Source organism: Ornithorhynchus anatinus, chromosome 9 (assembly GCF_004115215.2).
Source record: "Ornithorhynchus anatinus isolate Pmale09 chromosome 9, mOrnAna1.pri.v4, whole genome shotgun sequence".
Classification (NCBI taxonomy): domain Eukaryota; kingdom Metazoa; phylum Chordata; class Mammalia; order Monotremata; family Ornithorhynchidae; genus Ornithorhynchus; species Ornithorhynchus anatinus.
Window position 1 is genome coordinate 39,024,547 of NC_041736.1, and position 27,958 is coordinate 39,052,504.

Below are 27,958 nucleotides of genomic sequence, written 5' to 3' on the forward strand. Positions count from 1 at the left end.
GATTTCCTGTAATTTATTTTAATGTCTATCTTCCCCGCTAGAATGTAAGCTCCTTGAGGGCAGGGATCGTGATGTTTGAGGGGCAAGGGAAAACTTTGGAAGATGGATAGAGTTCATTATTGGGCTTTTTTTTTTTTTTTTTTTTTTAACTCTTTGGTCCCATTTGGGATAACCTAGCTTCAGGTTAGGGTGGGCCCCTGGGAGACCCCAGAGGAACTTGGAGAAGGCTAAACACCGCAACCTCTCCCTAAGCCTCTTGAACACTGACAGTCAGTGGGAGCTTGAAAACTTTGCTGGATTTAGGGTAACTACACGTGATCAATTTCTCTGTTTTCTGTGTTAATTCCCGTTTTTCTGTCTTTTGTGAAAGTAAATTTCCTGAAGCATAGTTAATTTTAGCATAACCTAAGTATTCCCCAGTATTTTCCCCACCTTGTGTTGGGCCTTAAATTGGTCCTCTATTTGCAACCTCCCAAAAACCTCCCAAACAAATGGAAGTGCAACCTCTATTTCATATCAAGTGCCTGATTTACATGGTTGTCTTGTAGCCATCAGATTATTTGAAGACCAACCCAAGTAAGTGTTCTGCTTGAAACATTGGCTACAGTTCTACAGCACGGGAATCTGCTCATCCTTCCCAACCTGGGCAGTCGCCAACGACCTTTCAAAGGTTGGCAGCCCTCTAATTTCACACTGAGCATGCACAAGGCCACCTAAAGATAATCAAGCATTGGAGGGAAGGGTACAGTATTCACTGTCTCCAGACTGCAGACAATGCTGACCTTTTATGATTCATCAATCAATTAATCAATCTCTGGATGCCTCCCTGCCCCCCTCAGACTGTAAGCTCACTGTGGGCAGAGAATGTATCTGTTGATTGTTGTGTTATACTCTCCCAAGTGCTTAGTACAGTGCTGTGTATACAGTAATAATAATGTTCGTATTTGTTAAGCACTTACTATGTGCAGAGCACTGTTCTAAGCGCTCGGATAGATACAGGGTCATCAGGTTGTCCCACGTGAGGCTCACAGTTAATCCCCATTTTACAGAGGAGGTAACTGAGGCACAGTGAAATGACTTGCCCACAGTCACACAGCTGTCAAGTGGCAGATCCGGGATTCAAACCCATGACCTCTGACTCCCAAACCCGGGCTCTTTCCACTGAGCCACGCTGCTCCAGCACTCAATAAATATGACTGAATGAAATACATTTATTGAGCACTTACTCTGTGCAGAGCTCTGTGCTGAGAACTAGCACTTGGCTGAACCTGAAAAAAAGATCTGGCTGGGCCATTTTCTGCCTAAGATCCAGAAAATAGAGAATAGGGAACAGGGGACTTATTGTAATGTAATGGCCAAGGAGGCAGTAGAAGGCAACCCCAAGGGCAGAAACCAAATTTGCTCAATCAATCAATGCTTTTTATTGAGCATTTATGTGTAGAGCACTGTACTAAGTACTTGGGAGAGGACAACACAACAGAATTAGCATCACGTTCCCTGCCCATAACGAGCTCATAGGATCAGTTTCCTATCCAATCCGAGGTTTAGGGGCCATTATTAAATATTAATTGATGGTGGTGATGGAGAGCTAATGATTGCTTTCTGCATACACCTCTCTCCCTGGGTTGGATACAGCAGTACAAGATACCTAGCTTGAGAGCTGGCAAAGAGTAAGGCTGGAACAAGGGGTTTAGTGTATATGAATCATTTTCGGGAGACCAGGAGAGCTGGTTTAGGGTCCCTATACCAAGGCTAGATGTATGTCAGCGTTTCCAGCTGTGATGGAGGTGAATATTTACCTCTGGCTCAGGTACCAATTAATTCATAATATTAATTGATATTGAGCACTTACTACGTGCAGAGCTCTATATTAAGTACTTGGAAGAGTAATAATAATAATAAAAATCTTGGCATTTGTTAAGGTAATAGGTTCTAATCCCAGCTCCTCCACTTGTCACTTGTGTGACTTCAGGCAAGTCGCTAAACTTCTCTGTACCTCGGTTACCTCATCTGTAAATAGGGATTAAGACTGTGAGCCCCCTGTGTTACAACCTGATTACCTTGTATCTCCCCCAGCTCTTAGAACAGTGCTTGGCACATAGTAAGCACTTAACACATACTGTCATTATTATTATTATTATTATTATTATCTTCCAGGCACTGTACTAAGTGCTGGGATGGATACAAGCAAATCAGGTTGGACACAGTCCCCGCCCTAAGTGGGGATCACAGTCTCAATCCCCATTTTACAGATGAGGGGACAGAGAAGTGAAGCAAGTTGCCCAAGGTCACACAGAGACAAGTGGCAGAGCTGGGATTAGAACTCATGACGTCTGACTCCAGGCCCATGCGCTATCCACTACACTGAGAACAGTGCAAAAGAGTTGGTAGACACTTTCCCTGCCCACAAGGTGCTTATGGTCTAGAGGGCAAGAAAGACACTAAAATAAATTATGGCTATTATGTACGTAAATTCTGTGGGGCTGAGGGTACAGTGAGCACCAAGTGTTTAAAGAGTACAGATCCAAGACCCAGAGAACACTGGTAGAACATCCTGCTACATGAAAAGGAGATAATCCTGACTATAGGGGGAAATTATTTTCAAGTTACTACCAATTCCTGCTTCTATTTTCAAAGGAGCATTGTGCCACCTTTTCAAACTGCACAGCTGGGGCAGTCCTCAGGGGCAGTGGCCAGGCCTCCCCATCCCCACTAGCGGTGTGGCCTAGCAGAAAGAGCACAGGTCTGAGAATCACAGAATCAGAGAGCTAATCCTAGCTCAGTCTGCCTATCTGTATGACCTTGGGCAAGTCACTAAACTTCTGGGTCTCAATTACCACTTCTGTAAAATAGCGATTAAATCCTACTCCCTCTGATTTAGACTGTGATCACAATGTGGGTTAGGGACTGTGGCCAACCTAATTATCTTGCATCTACCCCAACACTTAGTAGAACTCTAAATAAATGCTACTACTATTATTATTATTACCCTCCCCACTCCAGCCCCACTAAATTAAGAAAGTATGGGGAGAGTACCCCCCGATCAAGTTTTGATCCCCATGTCTATCCCGGAGTTGGTAGTTGGGCTAATAGTTTTTCCTGCATTTTGAGAATTTTGGCACAGATCTTTTCTGCACATAGGTCAAAATCATTTCTGTTACTTGACGGGGTCTTGGTTTGCTGTGAATTCAGACCCTATACCTCTTTGGCACTTCCCCCCCTCCCATAACTGAGTAATGATGTTGACCTGTTTCAGCGATATTGGGAATCCTAATTCCTCTTCCAGAATATTTGAAATTGGTCTATTTCCCAGTGGACTCTTCTCTGTCCATTTGAATTACATTCTATCCCTGGTTGCTTGTTCCATGGAATATTTGGTAAATTGGTCATCAGCCAGAGGAGGCTAATTTGAATTGCCTAAAGAGAACTCAAGTAGGCTGAGAACTCATTAGCTTGCTCCCACCGGAGAAGTCAAAGATCTTACCGGAATAGGATTAGCCTACAAAAGTTGATGTTGCATATAATAACCAAAACTTTAATGTAGAGTAGGTGAATATCAAATTAATATGTCACAAGGAATGGCTGGAATAGTAAAACTGTGCTGAGCATTCATTCTGACAGTAATCCCTCTCAATTGGACATTTGTGGTGGTTTACACCACAGCCATTAAGCCTGAATTTCACACTGTGAGCAGTTTTTGGGTTATTTCCAGGCAGATTTGACAGTCCCATGAGAAAAGAGCCTCTGAGATTCCATAACGTGAGGGAAAGAGGGACAGGGCTAGAAGCTAGGCAGGTAGGACTCTGGCTGCTAGACAGATTTTAAAATAAATTCCCTCATGACATCTGGCCTGATTACAAAAATAATAATAATTGTGCAATTTGTTCAGCACTTACTATGTGCCAAACACCATAGTAATCACTGGAGTAAATGATAGATAATCATATTGGATGGTATTTGTTAAGCACTTACTATGTACCAAGCGCTGTTCTAAGTACAGGGGTAGATACAAGGTAATCAGGTAATCAGGTTGTCCCATGTGGCGCTCACAGTCTTAATCCCCATTTTACAGATGAGGTAACTGAGGCACAGAGAAGTTAAGTGACTTGCCCAAAGTCACACAGCAAGCAGGTGGCAGAGCCAGGGTTAGAACGCATGACCTCTGACTCCCAAGCCCAGGCTCTTGCCACTAGTCCCTCTTCCACATGGGGCTCATAGTCTGTAGGGGAGAAAGAGCAGGTATTGAGTCCCCACTTTACAGATGAGGAAACTGAAGGACTGAGAAATTAAATGACTTGCTCAAGATCATACAGCGGCTAAATGGCAGAGCCAGGATTAGAACCCAGGTCCTCTGACTCCCACGCCCAGGATCTTTCCAGATGCTGCTTCTCTGTCACTTGCTGGCATTGACAGAGTTGTTTTTTGTCACTCAAGTTTGATCCTGCAGAGTGGGAAGCAGCAGCAAAGAGGATGTGCTTGAGGGTGAAAACGGAGATCTTGAAAGCCTAGGGAAGAGGCTCTGACCTGGGATTGCCAAAAGATTCAAATCCCAGCTCCATCACGTCTGCTGTGTGATCTTGGGCCTGTCACTTCACTTCTCTGGGCCTCAGTTACCTCATTTGTAAAATGGAGATTAAAACTCTGAGCCTCACCTGGGCCAGGGACTGTGTCTAATCTCATTAGCTTGTTTCTATCCAGGCGCTTAGTACAGTATCTGACATCTTTTTAAGTGTGTAACAATGCCATTAAAAAAAATAATAAAAGTTGCTGCTGGATTTCCCTAAGCTTCTGGGAGCTGTTTTTCTGTTTCTGATCAGAAAACAAAAGAATGTCATAATTTTCCTCCTTTCCAAAGAAGAAACCTTGAACACTGTACAGTTGCAAGGTCCCTTCAGGGGACTGAGGCTGTAGCTCAGGTTCCCAGTACAAGGGGCAACCCCCGGCTAAATGCCTTCTGAGGCTCATCCTCTCTTCTTTCTCTCTATCTCTAGGCTCATTCCTCTTCCTCAACGTCTCAGAAAACACCAAGCACTCCATTCTGAGCCCCTGGGTGAGAAGCCACAGCGAACACTGCATCTTGGAGGTGTCGGTGTACACTGCACGTCAATCAGGAGGAAGATACAGTGCCCAGATCCTGCCCCATGGGGAAGGCAGCAAGGAGATGCTGCTGGCATCGACTGCAGAAGGATCCGGGTAGGTCCTCATCCCATTTTTGGTTGTTTTGGTTTGAAGCGTCACCTTTCGACATCGATCCTCCCGAGGTGTCTGAAATTGGCACAGAACACTGAATGTTCTTTTAATGGGTAGGTCCAGATTGAACCATCACCACCAACTTTGCCAGTGGCTCCTGGTGCCCTCCTCGACTGGCTACTTTACTAAGGTTCGGGGCATAGATGTTACACTGTGTAGATAAGAAGCAGTTATAAAAGGCACTTCATCTCCCGCGGTATAGATGAAGCCAAATGATGTTAGAAACAGAAATTAAAGGAACTAAATGTCTTAGCATCTGGGCCTTCCTAGAAGGGGAAATTTATGATGATGATGGTGTTTAAGTGCTTACTATGTGTCAAGTACTGTTCTAAGCACTGGGGTAGGCACAAGCTAATCAGGTTGGACGCAGTCCCTGTCCCACGTGGGGCTTTCGGTTTTAATCCCCAATTTACAGATGAGGTAACTGAGGCACAGAGTAGTTACAAGACATAGTGGATAGAGTACGGGCCTGGGAGTCAGAAGGTCATGAGTTCTAATCCCAGCTCTGCCACTTGTCTGCTGTGTGATATTGGGTAAGTCACTTCACTTTTCAGGGCATCAGTTCCCTCATCCGTAAAATGGGGATTGAGATTGTGACCCCCAAGTGGATCAGGAGCTGTATCCAACCCGATGTGCTTATATCTGCCCTGCACTTAGTACCCAATAAGCACTTAACAAATGCCATCATTATTATAATTATCGTTATTAGTTATGTGATTTGCCGAAGCCCACACAGCAGACAAATTGCGGAGCCGGGTTTAGAATCCAGTTTCTTCTGACTCCCGAGCCTGTGCTCTAGTCACTCGGCCAGGTTGTTTCCCCAGTTTGCTGTTTCAGGGAGAGCACACATGAAAAAGTGGACAATTTTGGAGTTCTTGATTTCTCTTTGGGGATGGTGGTTTTGAATCAGTCATTCACCCCTAATAAAAATGATCCCGGAGACCCATATCAGGGCTATAAAACGTTGCCATTCTGGCACAAGTGGAAGTTTCATGACAAACCGGAAGTCCTCTTCCACATCACGCCTGAACTCAGCAGGGTGAATCAGCTGTTTGCCACTAGGAGAGCTTCGTGTGGGGCTCTGGCTGTTTTCTCAAAGCCCCTCTCTGTGTTCAAAAGTCTGGGAATACCTCCTCTTTTGATTGCCTGCTGTTTCACGGGAGTAATTATCTGGGATTGGGTCTCTTTCCAACGCAGCTGCTCTTTTGCTGTGGAAGTCCAGTTTTCAAGTGAGAAACCTCCATGAAAGTGGGGTATGTATAGCAATTCTGGTGCACGATTTTAATCTGAAGGCATTTTGCAACCACACAAACTGTTTACCTCACTCTTTTTAGGCCGTTTGCTTCCCAGAAGGAGACAATACTCTCCCTCTGTGATCAATTCAGGGACATGTGTGGATTTCTAGTGTCAGCCAAGGCAATACTCACATGATCACAAAGGAGAAAACTACAGAAAGGGAGAGGGAGACAAATCCTGCCTGGGCACAAATCTGTGGAGATTATGGTGCTTCCTGGAAAGTGTTAGCCAATTTCTGGGCACTGCCATTCTGTGAGGTGACAGGCTGCAGAATCTGGGTTGACTAAACAAGGATGGAACTCAGCAGAAAGTTGGCTGAATTCTAAGGAGGGCACTCAGGGGACCTTCAAAAGCTGGGATGGTCATCCAGGTCCTCCCATGCTCCCAGCATGCATTTAGGATTAACACCTGTAGGTGTCAAACCAAAGTCGGAGTAGAGGGGACCCAGGAAGGCTGTGAAAGAAATTAATTGTTGGCTCCGTTTTTTATTATGCCATTTGTTAAGCATTCACTATGTGCCAGACGCTGTACTAAGCACTTGGATAGACACAGATTAATCAGATTGAACATATGCTGTGTCCCACGAGGGGCTCACTATCTTAATCCCCATTTTGCAAGTGAGGTACCTGAGGCACAGAGAAGTAAAGTGACTTCCCCAAGGTAACACAGTAGACAAGTGGCAGAGCCGGGATTAGAACCCAGGTCTTGTGACTTCCAGGCCCATGCTCCTTTGTTCTTTACTACCCTGCTTGTTAACGTTCACCAGAGCAGGAGGTCTTTGGCGTGGGTTGAAGGCCGCCGTGTGGCCCTGCGTTCACTGGTGCGGCAGCACGGGAGGATAGTAATAATGCAGTAATGATGACAGATTATGATTCCAAGTGTTGCTGGCTTCATTCTGCCATGGGAGATGATGATTCCGGGATCAGTCTTGTTGCGGACGCAACCATCCGGGTGGGTAGCAACGGGGGAGGAAGGTGCTATAAACAAGCGAGCTATGGAGGGGGCTGAATAATGGCGATGGAAATGCTAGACGATCCTAGGGAACGCACGGAGTTGTGAGCACGCGGTGTTGGATGGTATCTAACAACGGTGGCAGCGGCAGCTGCCTTCAGCCATTCAGAAATGACCGTCAGAATTGGGAAATAGCCCGTTTGAGGAAGCACTCTTCTCCCTCTTAATTAGGCTGCGTCCAACCTCATTAACTTATATCTACCCCAGCGTCTACTGCAGCGCTTGACACATAGTAAGCGAGACTGAAAGACTCGTGTGACACAGGGACTATGTCCAACTTGATTAACTTGTTTCTACCCCAGCACTTAGTACAGTGCTCGATGAGTAGTAAGCACTTAACAAGGATCATAAACATCACTGTGCAGCTGCTTTGTTCTCAGGTGTTGGGTTTTTGTTTGTTTTTTAACCCCTCAGTGTTTGCGGGACTTACTGAAATCATGGGGCACGACCTGCCACCTTGATGTGCCAAGCCTATTTGGCTTCTAGTGGTGGCATTAGAAGGACAGAGGATATTGCCACATTAGACAGCTCTCCCTTCCTAGAGAGTTTAACCAAATGACATCAAGGGCCGTAAAAAGCAAGGGCCTTGCCAGTACACTGGTCTCAGTGGTAATTTCCTTTTGTTCCGTAAGCGCCTTGGAGAACTTCTCCCAGACCTTATTCTCTGCTCTGTCTAATTTAGCTCCAATATGTGAATGTCCGTTTCCCTGCATTCGGCTTCTCCTAAAGGACGGTTTGTGCCCGAGGCTTTCATTAAATGTGACAAAGCAATACGTGGTGTTCAGAGGGGCGATGTATAATGAGAGAATTGAGCACAATGGGACTGCCAGGTGCTCATCATTTAAACTAAGTCCAAAGTTTTTTAAGATTTAAAGGGTCCCAGGATTCCTAATGGCAGAGCTAAAATAGCCAGTAAAGGCTGCATGTCTGTATGGTAGACTGAAGGCAAGACCATCAGCCGCGGAGTGCAATTTCCTCATCCTAAGTCATCAAGGTAAAAAGAAACCAGGACTGAGTCATTTTCTTCTTGACCTCTGGGTGGGTAAGTAGAGCAAGGCAATTGAGGTTTCAGAGAATAATACTAATGGTGGTGTTTATTAAGCATTTCCTAGTGGATAGAGCCCAGGCCTGAGAGTCAGGAGAACCTGGGTTCTAATCCTGGCCCCACCTGTCTGCTGTGTGACCTTGGGCAAGTCATTTCACTTCCTCTATACCTCAGTTACCTCATCTGTAAAATGGGTATTAAGACTGTGAGCCCATGTGGGACAGGGACTGTATCCAACCTGATTAGCCTGTATCTACCCCAACGCTTAGTACAGTACCTGGCACAGAGTAAGTGCTCAACAAATACCATAAAAAAGTGCCAAACCCAGGGTTAAACACTGGGATAAATGTATACAAGATAATCAGATCAGACACAGTCTCTGTCTGTCTCAAGGGGCTCACACTCTGAGGAGGTGAAGAACAATCAATTAATGGTATTTATCGACCGCTTACTGTGTGGAGACCACGGTACTAAGTGCTTGGAAGAGTACAGTAAAAATGCTTTGGTAGACAAGAAGCATATGGTCTAGAGAGGAGCTTGCAGTCTAGCGGTATTGAATCCCCATTTTACAGATCAGGAAACTGATGACAGTTCTTTCACTGCACCAGTGCTGGCCTCAGTGATGTGAATCTCTCTGATTCCAGAAAAGGTTGGGTTTCCTAAGCAGCGAAGGAACTTGCCTAAAGGGCCTCTCTGCCTGAGAGAGAGAACCACCAACAGGCTGGAGGACTAGACCAGGGAAACACAAGATGGCTTCCTTGGCAACCTAGCAGCTCATCCTGCGGTGATGTTGAGCTGTGAAAGATTCCGTGAATATCAGTGTAAACAACGAGTCCCTCCTCTTGCTTTCTATGGCCTCCTCCAGGCTGGCCTGGCTCCTAGGGGACCAGAGACCCTGCTTGCCTCTCTCAGTTTGAGGGGACTTGTGGACAGATTCTAGAGGATCCAGTTCCATTGTTATCCATCTCCACCCCACAATTAGTTCCCCAAGGGATTCTAATATGCTTAGAGAGAAATGTGGGGAGCACGAGATTCGGGTGTGAAGATGGGTAGCAATGGATTAAATACCAGCTCTCCCGCTTACTTAGACTGTGAACCCCATGAACAGGAACTGTGTCCCAGCTGATTATCCTGTACCTACCCCAGCTCTTACAATGGCGTTTGACATGTAGTAAGCTCTTAATACCATAAAAAAAATTATTTTTTTTTAAATAAGGGCCTTGATTTCCTATCAGACCATTTATCTCCAATGCTTTCAAGAGGATGAAATGGATTGGAACTCAGGTCCCCTGATTCCCAATTTTTTCCCTTTTACTCTTTCCCTTTTACTATTCTTCTTCTCTGTGCAGGCAAGGAACTGATTCACCACTTTATTTTCTATTTCCCAAGTGCCTTGAGTCAGTGGGTGTTCAATAAATACTACCAGGAAGGTAATTATTGAGCACTTACTTTGTGCAGAGCACAGTACTAAGCACTTGGGCACAGTTGGCAAGCACTACATCATCTATCTCTATTAGGAGACCTGATTTCTAGTTCTGCCTCCTTGGCATTTCTCTGTGCACCATTTCTAGGCTCTGAACCAGGGCCATTTCCACCCAGGTTGGGTGTGAGGTGTTGTGAGATCTTTCTAAACTAAGGCCCGATGCCATTACTTAATGTCAGATGTGTTTCTAGTGGTTGATTAAACCCAGGTATTCAACCCAAAAAAAAGTCCCCAATTGATTCCTAAATGTCATTCTCCTTAGACTGACAGTGAGAGTGAAAAAGGGATGGGGCAGAGCAAAGTGTTTCAATTAACATTTGTTTGAAACTTGGCCTTTTTCACTGATGCTCACACTGAAGCCGGGTTGAAGTGGGAGACTGTTGGGGGAAGGAAAAGAGTCAAGACTGGACCCAGGAAAAAACCCAAAAGAGCAGTTGCAAATGAAATGACATTTAATGCTTTCAGTGCCATTTTGTGGCTTTGTTCTGAATGGCCCACAGTAGGATGACAGACATCCCCAGCCTGCATACAGTGGACAGCCGGGCAGCTCTGAATCTTTGACCAACACCCTCCCAGTCTGTGACATCAGGTGGCCAAGCGCTAATAAAGGGGATAGGTCATCAAAACCGATGCACTCTAGTGACGGAGTGACCGTGTTTTAATTTCTGTCCGGTTTTTCCCTCCCATTCACAATCATTTGTGGATTCGGCCAGAATCCTTTGTCCTTAAGTTGAACACCACAGTAATAAATATGTGCTAGGTTCTTAATGGTCACAGTGGCTTTTCACAAAAATTTGAGAAGCAGCATTGCCTAGTAGAAAGAGCATGGACCTGGGAGTCATAAGGAACTGTGTTCTAGTCCTGGATCTGCCACTTTTCTGCTGTGTGACCTTGGGCAAGTCATAACTTCTCTGTGCTTTAGTCACCTCATCTGTAAAATGGGATTAATACTGTGAGCCCCATGCAGAACATGGACATTGTCCAACATAATTATCTCATATCTACCCAAGTGTTTAGTACAGTACCTGACACATAGTAAGCATTTAACAAATGCCATAAAAGCCTAGTGTTTTTTAAATAGTAGAATGTATTGTCAGAAACTTTAAAAGTAATTTTCAAAAAAAAAATCCCTGGATTCACCCTTCCAGTCTTGAATACCATGCTGGTCTAAGGAGTAGTTCCAGTCTGCTCTTCCCTACATTTATCAAACTAAGGTGTTCAGCATTCTGCAGTCTGAATGACAGGTGAAGCCATTGACAGAAACGTACCAGATAACATAAGAAAATAAGCAATTCCATTACCGGGTTACACCAGTGCTTCATTTAGCTCAGGTCAGCCTTTGCCAGTAGCAGAACGATTCTTAGTGGGTCTATGTCTTTACATCAATTCTAATGTCAAGGATTGTACCATCTACTATCACTCTCTTCCTACTAACCCATTTTGGATCTCTCTTCTATTGGTTGTCCAAACCCCAGATGAACCTACTATGTTTTCTGCATACACAACTTCCTGTGATAAGATATCCTATGTGCTTACCACCTGCTGAGGGAGGGTTTTTGTTTTGTGTGTGTGTGTGTGTGGTATTTGTTAAGCACTTAGTACGTGCCAGGCACTGTACTAAGTGCTGGGGTAGATATGAGTTAGGTTGGGCACAATCCATGTCCCACATGGGGCTCATAGTCTTAATTCCAGTTTTACAGATGAGGTAACTGAAAAACAGAAAGGTTGTGAGTTGCCCGAGATCACACAGCAGACAAGTGGTAGAGCCGGAAAGAACCCAGGCCCTTCTGACTCCCAGGCCCACTGGACTATGCTGCTTCCCAATGTTTCCTTCTGTTTTAAATCATTCAATCCATGGAATTTATTGGGTGCTTACCGTGGGCAGAGCATTGTACAAAGGAGTCATTTTAAACCTCACACTTTCAAACTTCGGGAGATACCCCTTCTCCTGGTTGCGAGATTTGCAGAACATACTTGCACGTCCACCTTGCTCATACCTTCCCTGGGTTTCTTGCTTTCGATCATGTCCGCTCTCAGGGTGTCTTTCTGAGTGACGGATGCCATCTCTGAATCTCAGAAATAAGTTTCTCCATTCCCTCAGTAATCTTGGATTTCATTTTCTGTACCTTCTCCAGCTCCGTTTTGTAATTCCTAAGATGTGGCAGTCGAGAACTGCACATGACATTCCAAGGGTAAACTGAGAATGGTTTCGTTGAGGATCAAACAATGTCTTTTGTTTTGTTTTCTATCCCCTTTCTGATGATGCCTAATGTTAGGCTGGGCTTTTTGGCTGCTTCTACACATTGGTCTGATTGGACCAAGAATTTAAAAGGTCAGTAATCATTTCAAGCTCTTTTCTGAGCCACAAGTTGAGTCAATCATCAGGTTATAATTTGAATCATTTTTCCTCAAAGTATGTCCTCACATTTGCTCACACTTGAGGTCACTTACCTCTTTGAGATCTTTTTGAATTATTTTGTCTTCTGCACATTTGGAAATTTCACTGCAAACTTCTTTTCCGGGTCATTTATTAAAAGGTTAAATGAAACTGGTCCAAGTTCACAATCCTGGGGGATGTAATTATTTACACTTCTCCATCCTCCTTCCTGGCCAGTTATTTTTAGCTTTGAGGGAACATTTGCCCCATTCTATGATTTATCTGTGGTTGTTTTTCAATCAATCAAATGGAGGCCTTTTGAAAATCCAGTTGTTATATGTGTGCTGTATCATAGTTGTATTATATATTGTAGTATAGTATATACTATCCAGTTGTAATATATGAGCTGACTCCTTCAAAGGCTATAGTAGCTTAGTGAAGCCTGATCTCCCCTCGTACTAGCCATGTTGTCTTTCCTACAAGTTGTGTTTTTCTAAGTGCTCAGTAATCCTAAATATTACTAGATTGACTTAATTTGCGAGATTTAGACGTTAGTTTTACCACTCGCCTCTGTAACCCCTGTTATAGATTGAATACCCACCAGTCCCCTGGTACAATGACCGTATGTAAAGACAGGTTCCATGATTTCCAAATCAGAAGTGCCTTTCATTCTGCTCTTCACACAATAAGTACTCAATAAATACGATTGAATTAATGAATCCCCTTCCAAGTTCCTTCTAGAAGTCTTATGTGAAAGGCATTTGGCCCTGGTGGTTTATTTACACCTAGTTTATCAGTTGAGGCCAAAATCCCACTAAAGAACTCAATGAGCCACTCATTTACTTCCTTTTTCATCCTGGCAGTGCCTCGACCACCGTCATTATGAAGCCAGCTTCTGATATATTGGAAGACTCTTTTGTTATTATCTTTGGCATTATTTGCAAGGTGCTCTTCAAACTTTTTTATAGATTTCCCTGTTCTCCATGTTCCTGAAATCTAACTCCCTAAATATTCTTATTCTTCCAGAGCAGTTCCCCTTGACTCCGTGTCCCATCTCAAAAGCCCCGAGGTCCTTGGAAAACAAGAGCCCTGGAGAAATTCTAGTGCTTGGGGTCTCTTTCCCTTCCCTGTTATGAATGAGTTGTTTAATTTCACTCTGTCATAACATTTAAGCTCTTTAAGCCTTCTTTCCCTCTAACCTTCTCTAGGTTATGTCAGCCCAGGCTTAGCAACAATCCATCACCCATGCTGGTCTTGTAGTCTCCTCCCCTCCCATCCCAGTGGAAGCCTGGTTGATTTCCAGGCTTTCTACTATTTTGGCTTTGAAAACTCCCAAGGGAGTCCTCCCTTAGTGCCGAGTTGACCGAATACAGTGTATCTGCATATATCCAATAGACTTGGAGCCCTAATTGGTGTGTATATTTACCCTGGTATTTTATTCTGGGCATGTACTTATGTCTTTGCTGCTACTGCTGACTTATAAAGACCATATTTTGAGGATCAATAATGCACTAGGCCAATTATTTCCACTGTACATCTCTGGTTTTTTTTCAACCACTAGCTACTTCCAGGAGAGTAGAGCAAAGTGGGCAGTCCTAGCATCTCCAGTCCCCAAGTTCCCCAACCCCCACACTCAGTCAATCAACCTGTCATATTCATTGAGTGCTTACTATGTGCAGAACACTGTACTAAGCACTTGGGAGAGTAAAATATAATGGAATTAGCAGACACATTCCTTGCCCATAATGAGCTTTCAGTCTAGGGGGAGGACAGACATTAATATGAATAAATAATTTATAACATATCGTTTGAAAATATGTACATAGGTGTTGTGGGGTTGAGAGTGGGGAGAATATCAGGGATCCAAAGGTCATGAACAGAGGTGCATAGATGAAGCAGTCGGAGAGCGAGCCGGGAAAAAGAGAGCTTAATGGGGGAAGGCCTCTTGGAAGTTATGTGACCTCAGTATTGCTTTGAAGGTGGAGAGAGTGGTGGTCTGGTATATATGGAAAGGAAGGGAGTTCCAGGCTAGGGGGAGGACATGGAGAAGGGGTCCCAGAAACTGATTCTCTTCCAAAGAAGAGAATCTGTCCACTCAGCTCAACCTTCTAACCCAAAAGGACTCTTCTCAGAGCCAGTTTTGCAATGTAAGAACTCTAATGTAAGACAGAGGCTGCAGAGCAGGGGCCAGAATATGAAAAACCATTATTTTAAAAGGGGTAATGGCACAGTCCTTCTTCTGGCTCAAGAAGCAACTTTCAGGCTGTACCCACTTGCTGAGGGTTGCCCCTAAACACCAAAGACAACTTCTCTTCTGGCAGATACAACTTTTACTCTCAATGGCTTTCGTTGACAGACGTCAAGAAAAATAAATGAAAGAACTGTCAACTTCTGCTAACTTTGGCCTTAGAGACTTGACAGCTGAAGGCTTTGTGGAGTCTCTTTTGTGTGTGTGGTTTCCTTTTCAAGTTGCCCTGGCTCCTAGGCTGATTTGTAACTGGGAATTTCAGAGAATTGTATGTACCTAGAGCCCTTTACCTTGTCAACAGCACATCCAGGCAAATATGGTAATGATAAATAGGTTCCTCAGAGTAAAATATGCTAAAAATAGGCCTTTTTGTTCTGGAGGAGTCTTAATTGAATTTCACCACTCTCTTTGGGCAGAGAAGGACTATATTAAGTGATAGAATTTCGCTGGTGGACTTGGAGATGAAAGAGACATCATCATGCAAGTTCTGTGTGTTCACACAGTAAGGGTGTCATGGTTCAACTGAGTGTTCCCATTATCAACAATATCAAGAGTTAAATTTCACTCAAAATCCATTTCCAAAGTGCATATTGGTCTTGAGTAGGGTTAAAAGCTAAGACTGAAGTTGAGGCTAGGACTACAGTTGAGGTTAATGCAAGAATTGGGGTAGAGCTGGAATTAGAAACTATTTTAGAGTAAGAATGTGAGTTTGCCTTGAGTTACATTTAGGACAAGAAATAGAATTTAGGTTGGGACTAGGAATAGAGTTCAGGTTCATGGTTGAATTAGCTTCAGTCATTTCCTAGGTCAATTTCCATGTGAAATCATAAACCGTTAGTCACTTAATTGTTGATGATTTGTTATATTTGCAGACCAGCTGGGAAAAGCTTTGAAATGTTCAAATATTTTAGGAAATGGAAATATATGTATTTAGAATAGCACTAAAAAGAAGACTTGAGGAGGAAAACGTACAGTAGGAAATTATGAACCGAGTTGATATGTCTTACTCATTGCTTTTCCAAATTGTAGCGTTTAGGGAGATTACTTTGAGGGCCGTACTTATATTCTACTATTGTACTCTACTATTTCTCCTATCTGTAATTTATTTTAATATCGGCCTCCCTCTGTAGACTGTAAGCTCCTGGTGAGCAAGGATTGTATCTACTAGGTCTAGAATGTTGTACTTTCCCAAGCATTTAGTGCAGGGTTCTGCACACAACAATTGCCCAGTAAATACCACTGATTGATTGAATGGTCAAGGGGTTTGTACCTAAATCACTCCATGAGAGAAGGACTGGGAAGCATTAGCAATGATCTCTCAGGCCTCTACAATGCTCTGACTGCATGCACATCTGAGATGGATGCACAGTTTTCTCTCTCCGTCTCCATATATACATACATGGGGTAGAGCTGGAATTAGAAACGATTTTAAAGAAAGAATGTGAGAGAACAGCGTGGCTCAGTGGAAAGAGCACGGGCTTGGGAGCCAGAGGTCATGGGTTCGAATCCCGGCTCTGCCACCTGTCAGCTGCGTGACTGTGGGCAAGTCACTTTACTTCTCTGTGCCGCAGTTCCCTCATCTGTAAAATGGGGATGAAGACTGTGAACCTCATGTGGGACAACCTGATGACCCTGTGTCTACCCCAGCGCTTAGAACAGTGCTCTGCACATAGTAAGCGCTTAACAAATACCAACATTATTATATATGTATGCAGAGAGAGAGAGCTGTACTTAGTTTTCAAAACTGCCAATGGTGAGATGATTATAACGATATTAATATTATTATTGTATTGTACTTGTTAAGCACTTCCTATGTGTCAAGCACTGTTCGAAGCATGGGGTAGATTCAAATTAATCATTCTTCATGGGACTCCGGTGGGACTGGAGAGAAACCACTACTCCTGTCATGCCCTTCCACGTTGTTGCACGTCAAGAGAGTTCCTTGATGCGGGAGTGGATTCATCCCAAAGAAGTTTGTCTGTTTTCAAGCCTGACCCTGGCCATCCTGACTCAGGTGAAGTCTTTGCTTGAAGAGAATAAACCCTCTCTCCATCACTGCCCACGAGGCTGGCATATATGCTGCAGTGATCTCCCACTGCTCTGTTGACCTGTTAAAGACTGTTTCACTGTCCCTAAGCCGTTAGTTCCGCTCTGCCTGTTTGCGAGGGCTGCCTTTCAGTTCTCCGTTCAACAGCTGCTTTGGTCTCCTGCTGTCAAACATTCCGCTCCTCTGGTCTGTCTGGCAGAGCTGTGTCGCTAGAAGCTGCCTGCGTTCCAGGATCTCGTTACTGGTGACCTTGTCCTACTATTTGGTGTTGAGTACGGTTTGAAGGTGGTGTTGGGAAAGCTGAATGGGTTGTCTACAGTTAGGCGAAGATCCTCCAACCGTACCGACGACCCGGTGACACAAAAGCTCTAGACGCTTTCCGCTTTTTCTGGAGTCGATATATCGTATTGCCGCATTCTGTATTGGCTGAGTCTAAGCTGCGCCCACCCCCAACAGAAAAGAGGTGAAAAGCTAGTTCTTGCATTAGGCCATTGGTGAAAACATCTCTAGTCCACCATAGGATGAGAAACTGACTTTCAGTGTTTGTTTCTCCACTTCTGAATTGAGCTTAATGTTTGTAAAGCATTTGGTAATGTACTGTGCAAATATGAAGCACTATGTTTCAGCTCTTGCTTATTCCAAATAAGTGGGCACTCATGACCTTCTGGCTATTTATATAATAGATTGAGAAGCATCGTGGCCTAGTGGAAAGAGCACAGATCTGGGAGTCAGAGGACCTGTTTTCTATTTTGGCTCTGCCACTTGTCTGTTGTGTGACTTTGAGCAAGGCACTTAACTTCTCTGGGCCTTCAGTTTCCTCATCTGTAAAATAGGGTTTCAATACCTGTTCTTCCTCCTGTTTAACCTGTGAGCCCCATGTGGCAGGGACTATGCCCAGTACTTAGCGAAATGCTAAGCACATAGTAAGCACTTAATTATATTTCTTCTTACTATCAGTATTATTATTGATAATAATAATTATATCAGCCCAGCCATTACATTCAGATTAGATCTCACAATCAAAATGTTTTCCCCCCAGAAACAAGCAGGGATATGGGATGTCAAACTCACAAAGGTATGTTAAAGTGGGAAAACTGAGGCAGATGTAATGATAATTATGTTTTTTTTTTTTATCAGGCCCTTACTGTGTGCTAAGTGCTGGGGTAGATACAAAGTTATGAAATTGGGCACGATCCCTGTTTTACATAACTCTTACAATCTATCATACCCCCATTTTACAGATGAGGAAACTGAGACCCAGAGAAGTCGAGGGACTTGGTCAAGGTCACACAGGCCAGTGGCAGACCTGGAACTCGAACTCAAGTCACTTATGTCCAAGCTCCGTGTTCTATCCACGAAGTCACATCATCTCCTTCAGGCATTTTTCACTCCTTAGTGATCATTCCCTCTGGGGTGAGGCTGATGATCATCCTTTACCTGAGGCTCGGTGCCAGGACACTCAGGATGCCCCAGATGGTACAGAGGCAACAGGTTTGAACTCCGCAATCATTCATTCAATTGTATTTATTGAATGCTTACTATGTGCAAAGCACTGTACTAAGTCCTTGGGAGAGTATTCAATAGTATTTATTGAGCGCTTACTATGTGCAGAGCACTGTACTAAGCGCTTGGGATGAACAAGTCGGCAACAGATAGAGACAGTCCCTGCCATTGGACGGGCTTACAGTCTAATCGGGGGAGATGGACAGACAAGAACAATGGCAATAAATAGAGTCAAGGGGAAGAAGATCTCGTAAAAATATAACAGACACATTCCTGCCCAAAACGAGCTAACAGTCTAGAGGAGAACTACTGCTACTACTATAGTTACTATAATAATAATGTTGGTATTTGTTAAGCGCTTACTATGTGCAGAGCACTGTTCTAAGCGCTGGGGTAGACACAGGGGAATCAGGTTGTCCCACATAGGGCTCACAGTCTTCATTCTCATTTTACAGATGAGGTAACTGAGGCACAGAGAAGTGAAGTGACTCGCCCAAGGTCACACAGCAGACAAGTGACAGAGCTGGGATTCAAACTCATGACCTCTGACTCCAAAGCCCGTGCTCTTTCCACTGAGCCACGCTGCTTCTCTATGTAGTGCTCGCACCTCATTCCAGTCATATTTATGTTCTTTTTCTTTTTAAATCATCATCATCACCAGTGGTATTTATTGAGCACTTACTATGCGCAGAGCACCATACTTAGCACTTGGGAGACTACGGTAAAACCGATTTGGCAGACATGTTCCCTGCCCACAATGAATTTACAGTCTTGGCGGTTCTCTGGAGGATAAGCTTGGGGGCTACAGGTCCAAGGAAGGAAAAGGTTAAAGACAAGAGCTGCTCACCAGTGCAGTAGTTCCACCCTTAAACTGCTCCTCGAGGAAACCAGCACCTGGAGCCATTGGTTTTGGGGGGTAAAATGGTCCCACCCCGAGTAATTCTTCTGCTTGCTTGGCGGCTCGGGGCTCAGGCCAATTATCCTGATCCTCCCTCCCTTCAGAGAAGGCACAGTTTGAGAGGCCAGCTGGCCCCATTGAACCTCCACCACCACCCATCCACCCTCAAAGGCTGGCAATGTTTCACTGAGCATCATTCCGAACTGTGGATTCTCACTCCCTTATAAACTTTGTTGCGGGGGGAAAAGTGGGAAAGGTAGGAGTGCGGGAACTACAACCAACAGTTTAGATGGGAGAGTTTATGTTTAGTAGAGTTTATGATTAATGCTGGTGCTTCTTTGCAGCGAAGCCTGTACTGGGACCGGTGTTAAGAGCTACCGTTCTACCTTGTGCTGTATTCTGCTCCACCTCTCCCAGTTAAACCTCTTTGTCTCTTGATAACCACACACCTCCAGGTTAAACCTCTAGAGTGCAGCCAGTGTCTCTTTCTAAGAGAAATAAATTCTCTCACGGTCCAGAGCCTTGGTTAAGAACTGGATCAACCGTGGGATTTAGTGTTTCAAAGGCTTTGCAAAATGTACCCATAAATTTGGTCTCTCAGTGCGCTCTCTGGCCCTGAGAGAATCCAGTTCAACTGAGCACAGTAAATGAGGGCTCCCTTGAGCACCAGATTACTGATAGATGTTTGGTCGCTGATGGAATTGGAACGGAACTATGAATAGCCCTCCCTGGGTGGAGGCAGTAGAGAATGGCCGGCCATTTTGGCCCGAGAGGTAGCCCGATCTAGGGCACGTGATGGAGTTAAAGAATAGAATAGCAGGATTTAGCCAATTGTCATTCCAGCAATGGAATGAGCATCATAAGGAATTAGGAGTTCGTTATACACTGACCTCATTTCAGAAGGTGCTAACACAATACTCATCATATAGCCGGGCGCTGTTTCTCACAAACAGTAACAATAATCGTGTACCTGATTAATGACTAAGTTGTTGCTATGTTTCAAGACCACATTAATCTGGCCAGTGAAAATGAGCAGTAATATTTATTAAAAATAATAATAAACCTCATTATCCTCAGAGCCAAGTAGAAATGCTGTTATTTAAAAGACAAGAAGACCTTGGAGAGCAGAGTGAACGAGTTGAAATAAGAATTGTCCTTTGTAGATCATAAGTGACTGGAAGCAACCAGGACTGGTAGAGAGAACAGGTGGGCTGAGAGGGCTGGTTGTCACTGAGAAGTTATCAGTGGGTTCATAAACCACATGTCAGCCTTCAGAAAGTTGGGTCTGGATTGAAATAGCAACCTAGAGCCCAGAGCTGAATGATATTCCTTTCCAGCCAGGCCTAACATATAGTGGTCTACTGGAGAGAGCACTGGCCTGGGAGTCAGAGGGAACTGGGATCTCATCCTAGCTCTGCTACTTGTCTGCTTGTGTGACCTTGGGTAAGTCACTTTACTTCTCTGGGCCTCCATTGCCTCATCTGTAAAATGGGGTTTAAAACTGGGAGCCCCATGTGGGACAGGGACTGTGTCCAACCTGATTTGCTCTTATCTACCCCAGTGCTTAGAACAGTGTTTGACACATACTAAGCATTTACCAAAAACCATCGTCATCATATGCTATTCCATACTGGAATTAGCCTTTTGAAACATACAAACATACTGGTAGGCTCACGTTCTCTGTTCTCTCCCTTGAATTTATGGCCCTTTGAAGCTTAACATGAAACTGATTCAGACCAATATTCACTGTCAGGCAACCTATACAGCTCTTTCCATCCTCTAGGCAAACTATAAGTGCTTGTCAGGTGTATCAGAGGAGTTCCTGTGTAGGACTCCTTATGGATGACGGCAATATCCTCTGAGCTCTCTCTCTGCGGTCTTTTCAGTCTCTCTGATTATTTTGGTAATTTGCTTCTGCTTATTTTATGGATCTCCCAATTTTCTCCCACCTGAGGCTTCTAAGTTGTTGTTTTTTTTCAAACCTCCTTCTGTATAGTTTACTAATTTTTACATCCCCACTTAACCACACTGGCCCCTGTTGTGCTTTTTATCTGTTCAGACAAGTCAGGATGAATTTCAATTACCACCTCTCCAACTGTTTCTTAAATATTTCCTCCATTATTTTTTCTCTTTGCAGTAAATTTTCCTCTACAGTGGAAAATTGCAATCAGTAGTCTTTAGGATATTTCACTCCAGGCTCTTCGATTTAGCTTGTCTGCCGCCCGCACTTCTTCCCTGCATTCCTAGCCTTTTTCTCTTATACTGCCAACTGCTTTGTCCTACTCTCCCATCCTTATGAGATTCACATCCAAATTTCAGTTTCACTGGTATTTATTTCTTGGATGCTTACTGTGTGCAGAGCACTGTACTAAGTGCTTGGGAGAGTACAATCCAAAGCAGTTGGAAGACATGCTCCCTGCAAGCAAGGGGCTTCCAGTATCCTACAGATTTATTCAAGCTTCTGCCCTCCTGTTGGAAGGGACTGTTTTGGGCACTTAGTTCTTGAGTACTAATCCTCAACGGACTGTTATTTGATTGGATAACTATTTCGAAGTGGCTGAGGGGTGGGGCCGAGGATTGTGATGATAATTGTGTTTTTTGTTAAGCACTTACTATGTGCCAAGCACTGTACTAAATTCTGGGACCGATACAAGATACTCAGATCCCACTTGGGGCTCACAATCTAAGAAGGAGGGAGAACAGGTTTTGACTCCCCATTTTGCGGATGAGGGAACCGAGGCACAGAGAAATTAAGTGATTTGCCCAAGGTCACACAGCTAAGTGGCAGAGTCCAGATTAAAACTCAGGCCCTCTGACTCCCAGGTCTATGCTCTTTCCACTAGGCCATGCTGTTTCTGTTCTCTCAATTAGTACTTCAATCAGTGGTATTTATTGAGCGCTGTGTGCAGAGCAGTATTAAGAGCTAAAGAGAGTGCAGTACAACGCAGATAATAATAATGTTGGTATTTGTTAAACACTTACTATGTGCCGAGCACTGTTCTAAGCGCTGGGGTAGACATAGGGGAATCAGGCTGTCCCACGTGGGGCTCACAGTCTTCATCCCCATTTTACAGATGAGGGAACTGAGGCACAGAGAAGTTAAGTGACTTGCCCAAAGTCACACAGCCGACAAGTGGCAGAGCTGGGATTCGAACTCATGAGCCCTGACTCCAAAGCCCATGCTCTTTCCACTGAGCCACGCTGCTTCTGAAAGATATGTTTCAGATGAAAGATATGTTCCCTACCCACAACAAGCTTACATTCTAGGGGGGTATTTATTGAGTGTCTAAACATGTGCAGTGCATTGTACTAAGTGCTTGGGGGAAAGTACAGTAGAGTGGATCATTGGTTTAGGTGGTGAAATCAGGGAGACCAACCAGGTTTCTTCAAGAATGGACTGTAATCCATGAGACACTGAACTGCCCTGCATATGTGAGATCCAAAAGGCCGAGCCTCCAAATTTATGCTTTGACATACGCCCGATTCACTAAGTACAATTATCAGTAGGTTCTTGGTACTGCTCGGCGAGTGTTCTTAATGAGGTCCGTGGAAATAGAGTGTTAAGCGGGAATCCTAAACAAAGTGTAGCTTCCCATAGGAAATAAGGCAAAATGCATTAATGTATCCCCAAGTTTCACAAAATTGAGAAAAACAATATAAATATATTAAAAAACAGTGATGAAGTGAACAATAAATATGTTGCATGATGAAGTAGCAGAGCAACTGTGCCAATAATGAAAGATTTTGAATTAGATTTTTTTTTTACATAAGTAAATACACTACTAAACTTAGTTTCAAAGTAATATCTTTCACATCCCATTCAGCAAAATAGCACTCTTTACTAACAGGCCTTCCATTACTTTTGTTAACCCAGATGTCATATGTCTAGTGTTAAACTGACTTGGGTTTGAATCACTGAATCAGGTGAGTCGAAATGACTTCAGAGGAAGGGGAAGGGAAAACCTGAAGCCATGATAAACTTCTTTTAGCATTATCTTAGTGAGAAAGCCCATTAAGTAATACCAGCATTAAACTCCAATAGCGCTATTTCAAAAGACTACTAAAAAAAAGAGGGACTATAGTAAGGGGTGGCTGCATACACCCTTGGGTTCAAAGATGATGCTACTACCTGTGAAATTTTAGCCCCAGTGCTAGTGACAGAGCAGGTCATGTGCCCAGTCAGGTCTTGGAAGCCACAGGACCCAAACTAGTGGAAATTGTTCAGGCTGGCACAAAGCGAAAAAAATCAGCCCATCAAGGGTATCTACTGAGTGCTTACTGTGCTCCAAGAACTTGTACCAGGCGCTTGGGAAAGTCCAATACAGTGTTCAGGCTAGCTTGGGCAACACTTCTCCCTCATCTTGCTGCCTAGGTCCTTCAGCAAAGAAGGGAGGGAGGAAATCTTAGAGAAGCAGTGGGGCCTAGTGGGTAGAGCACAGGCCCAGGTGTCAGAAGGAGCTGGGTTCTGATCCCGGCTGTTCCACTTGTCTGCTGTGGGACCTCGGGAAAAGCACTTCACTTGCCTACCTCATCTGTAAAATGGGGATTAAGACCATGAGCCCCAAGTGGGACATAGACTTTGTCCAATTTAATGAGCTTGTATTTAGCCCAGAACTTAGTACAGTACCTGGCGTATAGTAAGTGCTTAACAAATACCTAAAAAAAAAAAATGCTTAAAGGGACAGGAAGCAGGGTCCAAATATGGTTCTAATGTCCATTCTCTTTTGGTTTCATCTAGTAATAATTAATAATTATGGTATTTTTTAAGCATTTACTATGTGTGAAGCACTGTTCTAAGCACTGGGACAAGGTAATCAGGTTGTCCCAATCTCACATTCTTAATCTCCATTTTTCAGATGAGATCATTGAGGCACAGAGAAGTTAAGCAGTTAGCCCAAGGTCACACAGCAGACAAGTGGCGGAACTGGGATTAGAACCTACATCCTGTGACTCCCAAGCCCGGGTCTTTCCACTAAGCCACGCTGCTTCACCCACCGGGTGTGACATCACCTTGGGATAAAGGCCCAACAGCACAGGTTTAAATAATTCAGGTTTGGGGCCATCCAGATGTTGAACTTTTCTAAGCCAGTGCGTTTCGAGCTAAGCTCAGACTGCTATGCGATATGTTGGTCCCCGCCGGTCTGGCCCGTGCAGACGTCTGACGGAAGTGGCTGAAAAGACTGACGTAGGTTGGCAATCTATTCCACGCCATATGTGGGGAGAAAGTAGTCCTTTGCTAGCCCATTTTCCACTGAGCGTGCCTGGAGCTGTCTTGGATGCTCTTTCTGGTGCTGCCTCTTGCAATCACAATGTTTTCCAATGCCGCTGGTCGAGGAGAACCATCTTCCTGCCGCATCCAAGACTGGTCTGTCTGTTGTTGTTGTTGTTAGGCCCCAGCATACCATTGCTACAGCTGTGATGTATTGTTGAGGCTGTTTCACTATATCTTTAAAACATATGTTTGCCCTCCATGCCTGCAGAGGCCCCATTTCACTTCTCCATTCAGCAGCTGCTTGTGAGTCCTGCTAGCATCTATTTACCGCACTCGTTCTGCCCAGCACAATGGGGGTGTTGATCCAGGCTTTGGCATGCTCAATATATACTCGTCAACCACCTGAAATGCCTAAGAGCTAAAAGGATGTGTTTTTCCCCAATTTGGATTTTGCCATCTCCCCACCTTGTCATTTTCATTAGACTCTTCCTTTTTCTGCCCGTTCTTTTTTGCTGCTTTCCCACCACTGCCTGGCTTTCAACTACAGTGTCAGTTACCCCAAGTGGCTAGCTATCCAGTAGTGGGTAAAGGCATTCCTGGAATCTGAGGAGTTTGAAAAGTCGTTCAACTTTCATGGGTTGTTCTGCTGAAGAACTCTCAATAGCTCTGCTCCAAATCCTCGGACAGCCTTTCTGGGAAATGTTTCTGCTTCTTCCTCTAAAAGGAAAACCCTAAAGCTGCTTTTGCAGACAGAGATGTTTTTCTGGAATCCTTCCTTTGTTTACCGCTGATGTTCGAAAATCTTCTGGGCCAGAGAGGAGTTTCAGCTGGAAAATCCCCAAATCATCTTGCTTTGCTTTCTCTCCTCATCACATCACCAGCTCTGCTTCTTGACGCCCTTAATTGTCAAAGACATTTTTACACTTGGAAAATTGCATCAGATTCACCACAGAATGAATTGATTTGGTGAGAGTGTTGTGGTTCTGTTTTAAGTGAATATTAACATTTAGCTGTGTTATCTAAAACGGCCCTGGGATTTTGCCAGGCAGAAGGCCTCATGGCTGTTCTGTTTTCTCTATCTTTTTTATGGTATTTTTAAGAGTTTATTATGTGCCAGGCACTTTACTAAGCGCTGAGGTAGTTGCAAGCTCATCAGGTTGGTCACCATCCTTGTCCCACATGGGGCTCAGAATCTTAATCCCCGTTTTACAGATGAGGTAACTGAGGCACAGAAGAGTTAAGTGACTTACTTAAAATCACACAGCAGACAAGTGGCCAAGCTGGGATTAGATCCCAGGTCCTTCTGACTCCAGGCCCATGCTCTATCCACTAGGCCACGCTACTTCTCAGTCACTCCTTAGCAAGACATTCTGGCAGGTAATTGCCCCCTTAATTTCTAGGTGGGACTGAAATCTGATGGTACTTCAAGAGCCCAGTTATGGAACCTTTGTATAAAACTCTAGAATATTTTTTGTTTTAATGAGCAAAGAGGAAAAGGGCTGAGGACAAAGATACTCCTCTGCAGTGGCTCCTCTGACATTTACAGAGGAGAGAAAAGACAAGGGAACACATTCAGCTCCGTTCTCCCCTTATCTCCCAGAAGGCGCATAGAGATATGGTACTCTCCCAAGAACTTAGTTCAGAGCTCTGCACACAGTAAGCACCTGATAAAAGATACTGAATCCTCATTTTACAGATGAGAAAACTGAGTTGCAGAGAAGTGACCTTGCTCAGGGTCACACAGTGGAGGAATGTAATTAAGGAGGAAATAAGATGATTTTCATAGTTATAATGAAGCAAAATCTCAGACAATATGACATAAATGTGTGAAGCTGTGACAGAAGAGAGACCAGCTGGTGCCCAGTACCCAGAAATGGGGTGACTTTTAGCAGAGACTTTGGAGAAGATGCAGATGCCAAAAGGGAAGAAAGAAAACAGTGTCAGTCCCTGAGGATGACCACCCAGAAAGGAACAGTCCACCACAATGGAGAAGGATTGTTGAACATACTCCGGTCTTATCAGTCACCTTCCCAAACAACAGTAAGACCTCCCAAAGGTAGCATCATCTTCAAAACTCCACCCGACAGCTCAATTCTCTGCTCAAATCCCTGCTCAATTCTCTGAGCCATTAGGATGGATCACATCACAGATTATGAAATCTGAAGATATGTGTGACCAATATATCCCCTCATATTCTCCTGTGCCAGTTCTTTTTTTCCTTTGTTTTCGTGGTATATAAGCACTTACTACTACTACTACTAATAATAATAATACTGTTGGTATTTGTTAAGCGTTTACTATGTGCCGAGCACTGTTCTAAGCGATGGGGGGAGATGCAGGGTAATAATAATAATGACAATAACAATAATAATAACGTTGGTATTTGTTAAGCGCTTACTATGTGCCGAGCACTGTTCTAAGCGATGGGGGGAGATACAGGGTAATAATAATAATGACAATAACAATAATTCATTCATTCAATAGTATTTATTGAGCGCTTACTATGTGCAGAGCACTGTACTAAGCGCTTGGAATGAACAAGTCGGCAACAGATAGAGACAGTCCCTGCCGTTTGACGGGCTTACAGTCTAATCGACTGTAATCGACTATAATCGACTGTAACAATAATAATAATGTTGGTATTTTTTAAGCGCTTACTATGTGCCAAGTACTGTTCTAAGTGCTGGGGTAGAGTCAGGGCAATAATAGTAATAATAATAATAACAACAATAATAATGTTGGTATATGTTAAGCGCTTACTGTTATGTCCCGAGCACTGTTCTAAGCGCTGGGGGAGGTACAGGGTAATAATAATAATAATAATAATTAGGTGTCAAACACTGTTCTAAGTGCTGGAGAAGGTTCAGGTTAATTAGGTCAGACACAGTACCTATCCCACATGGGACTCACAGTCTAAGTTGAGAGAGAGAGAGCAGGTATCCCCATTTTACAGTTGAGGAAACTGAGGCACAGAGAAGTGAAGTGACTTGCCCAAGGTCACATAACAAGCAATTGGCAGAGCCGGGCTTGGAATCCAGGTCCATCTGACTCCCAGGCACGGAGTCTGTCCACTAAGCCACACTGCTTCTAACCAAACACTTTGGAAGTCGGAGGTCATGGATTCAAAGTTCTGCCACTTGTCAGCTGTGTGACTGTGGGCAAGTCACTTCACTTCTCTGCACCTCAGTTACCTCATCTCTAAAATGGGGATTAAAACTGCGAGCCCCACGTGGGACAACCTGATCATCCTGTATCTCCCCCAGCGCTTAGAACAGTGCTCTGCACATAGTGAGCGCTTAACAAATACCAACATTGTTATTAAATATCAACTTGTTTCTCAGATCATTCTTTGGCTGGCGAGATTGTGGTAGCATCACCATCCCTCCTGCCCACAGAGGCAGGCACAAAAGCTTGGATTTTCATTCATTCATTCAGTCGTATTTATCGAGCACTTACTGAGTGCAGAGCACTGTACTAAGTGCTTAGAAAGTACAATTCGGCAACAGATAGAGACAATCCTTACCCAACAACGGGCTCACGGTTTAGAAGGGGGGAGAGAGACAACAGAACAAAGCAAGTAGGGTCCCC

At 44.0% G+C, this 27,958-nt stretch overlaps 1 protein-coding gene across 1 annotated transcript in view; it reads left to right on the forward strand.

The window, feature by feature from the left end:
- The window catches only part of ALK (ALK receptor tyrosine kinase), a 333,317-nt gene that overhangs the window by 93,980 nt on the left and 211,379 nt on the right, over positions 1–27,958 (forward strand). The window contains exon 3 of the mRNA XM_039913097.1: positions 4,992–5,193. Coding sequence (XP_039769031.1) covers positions 4,992–5,193 — 202 coding nt within the window. The remainder of the gene's footprint in view (positions 1–4,991; positions 5,194–27,958) is intronic.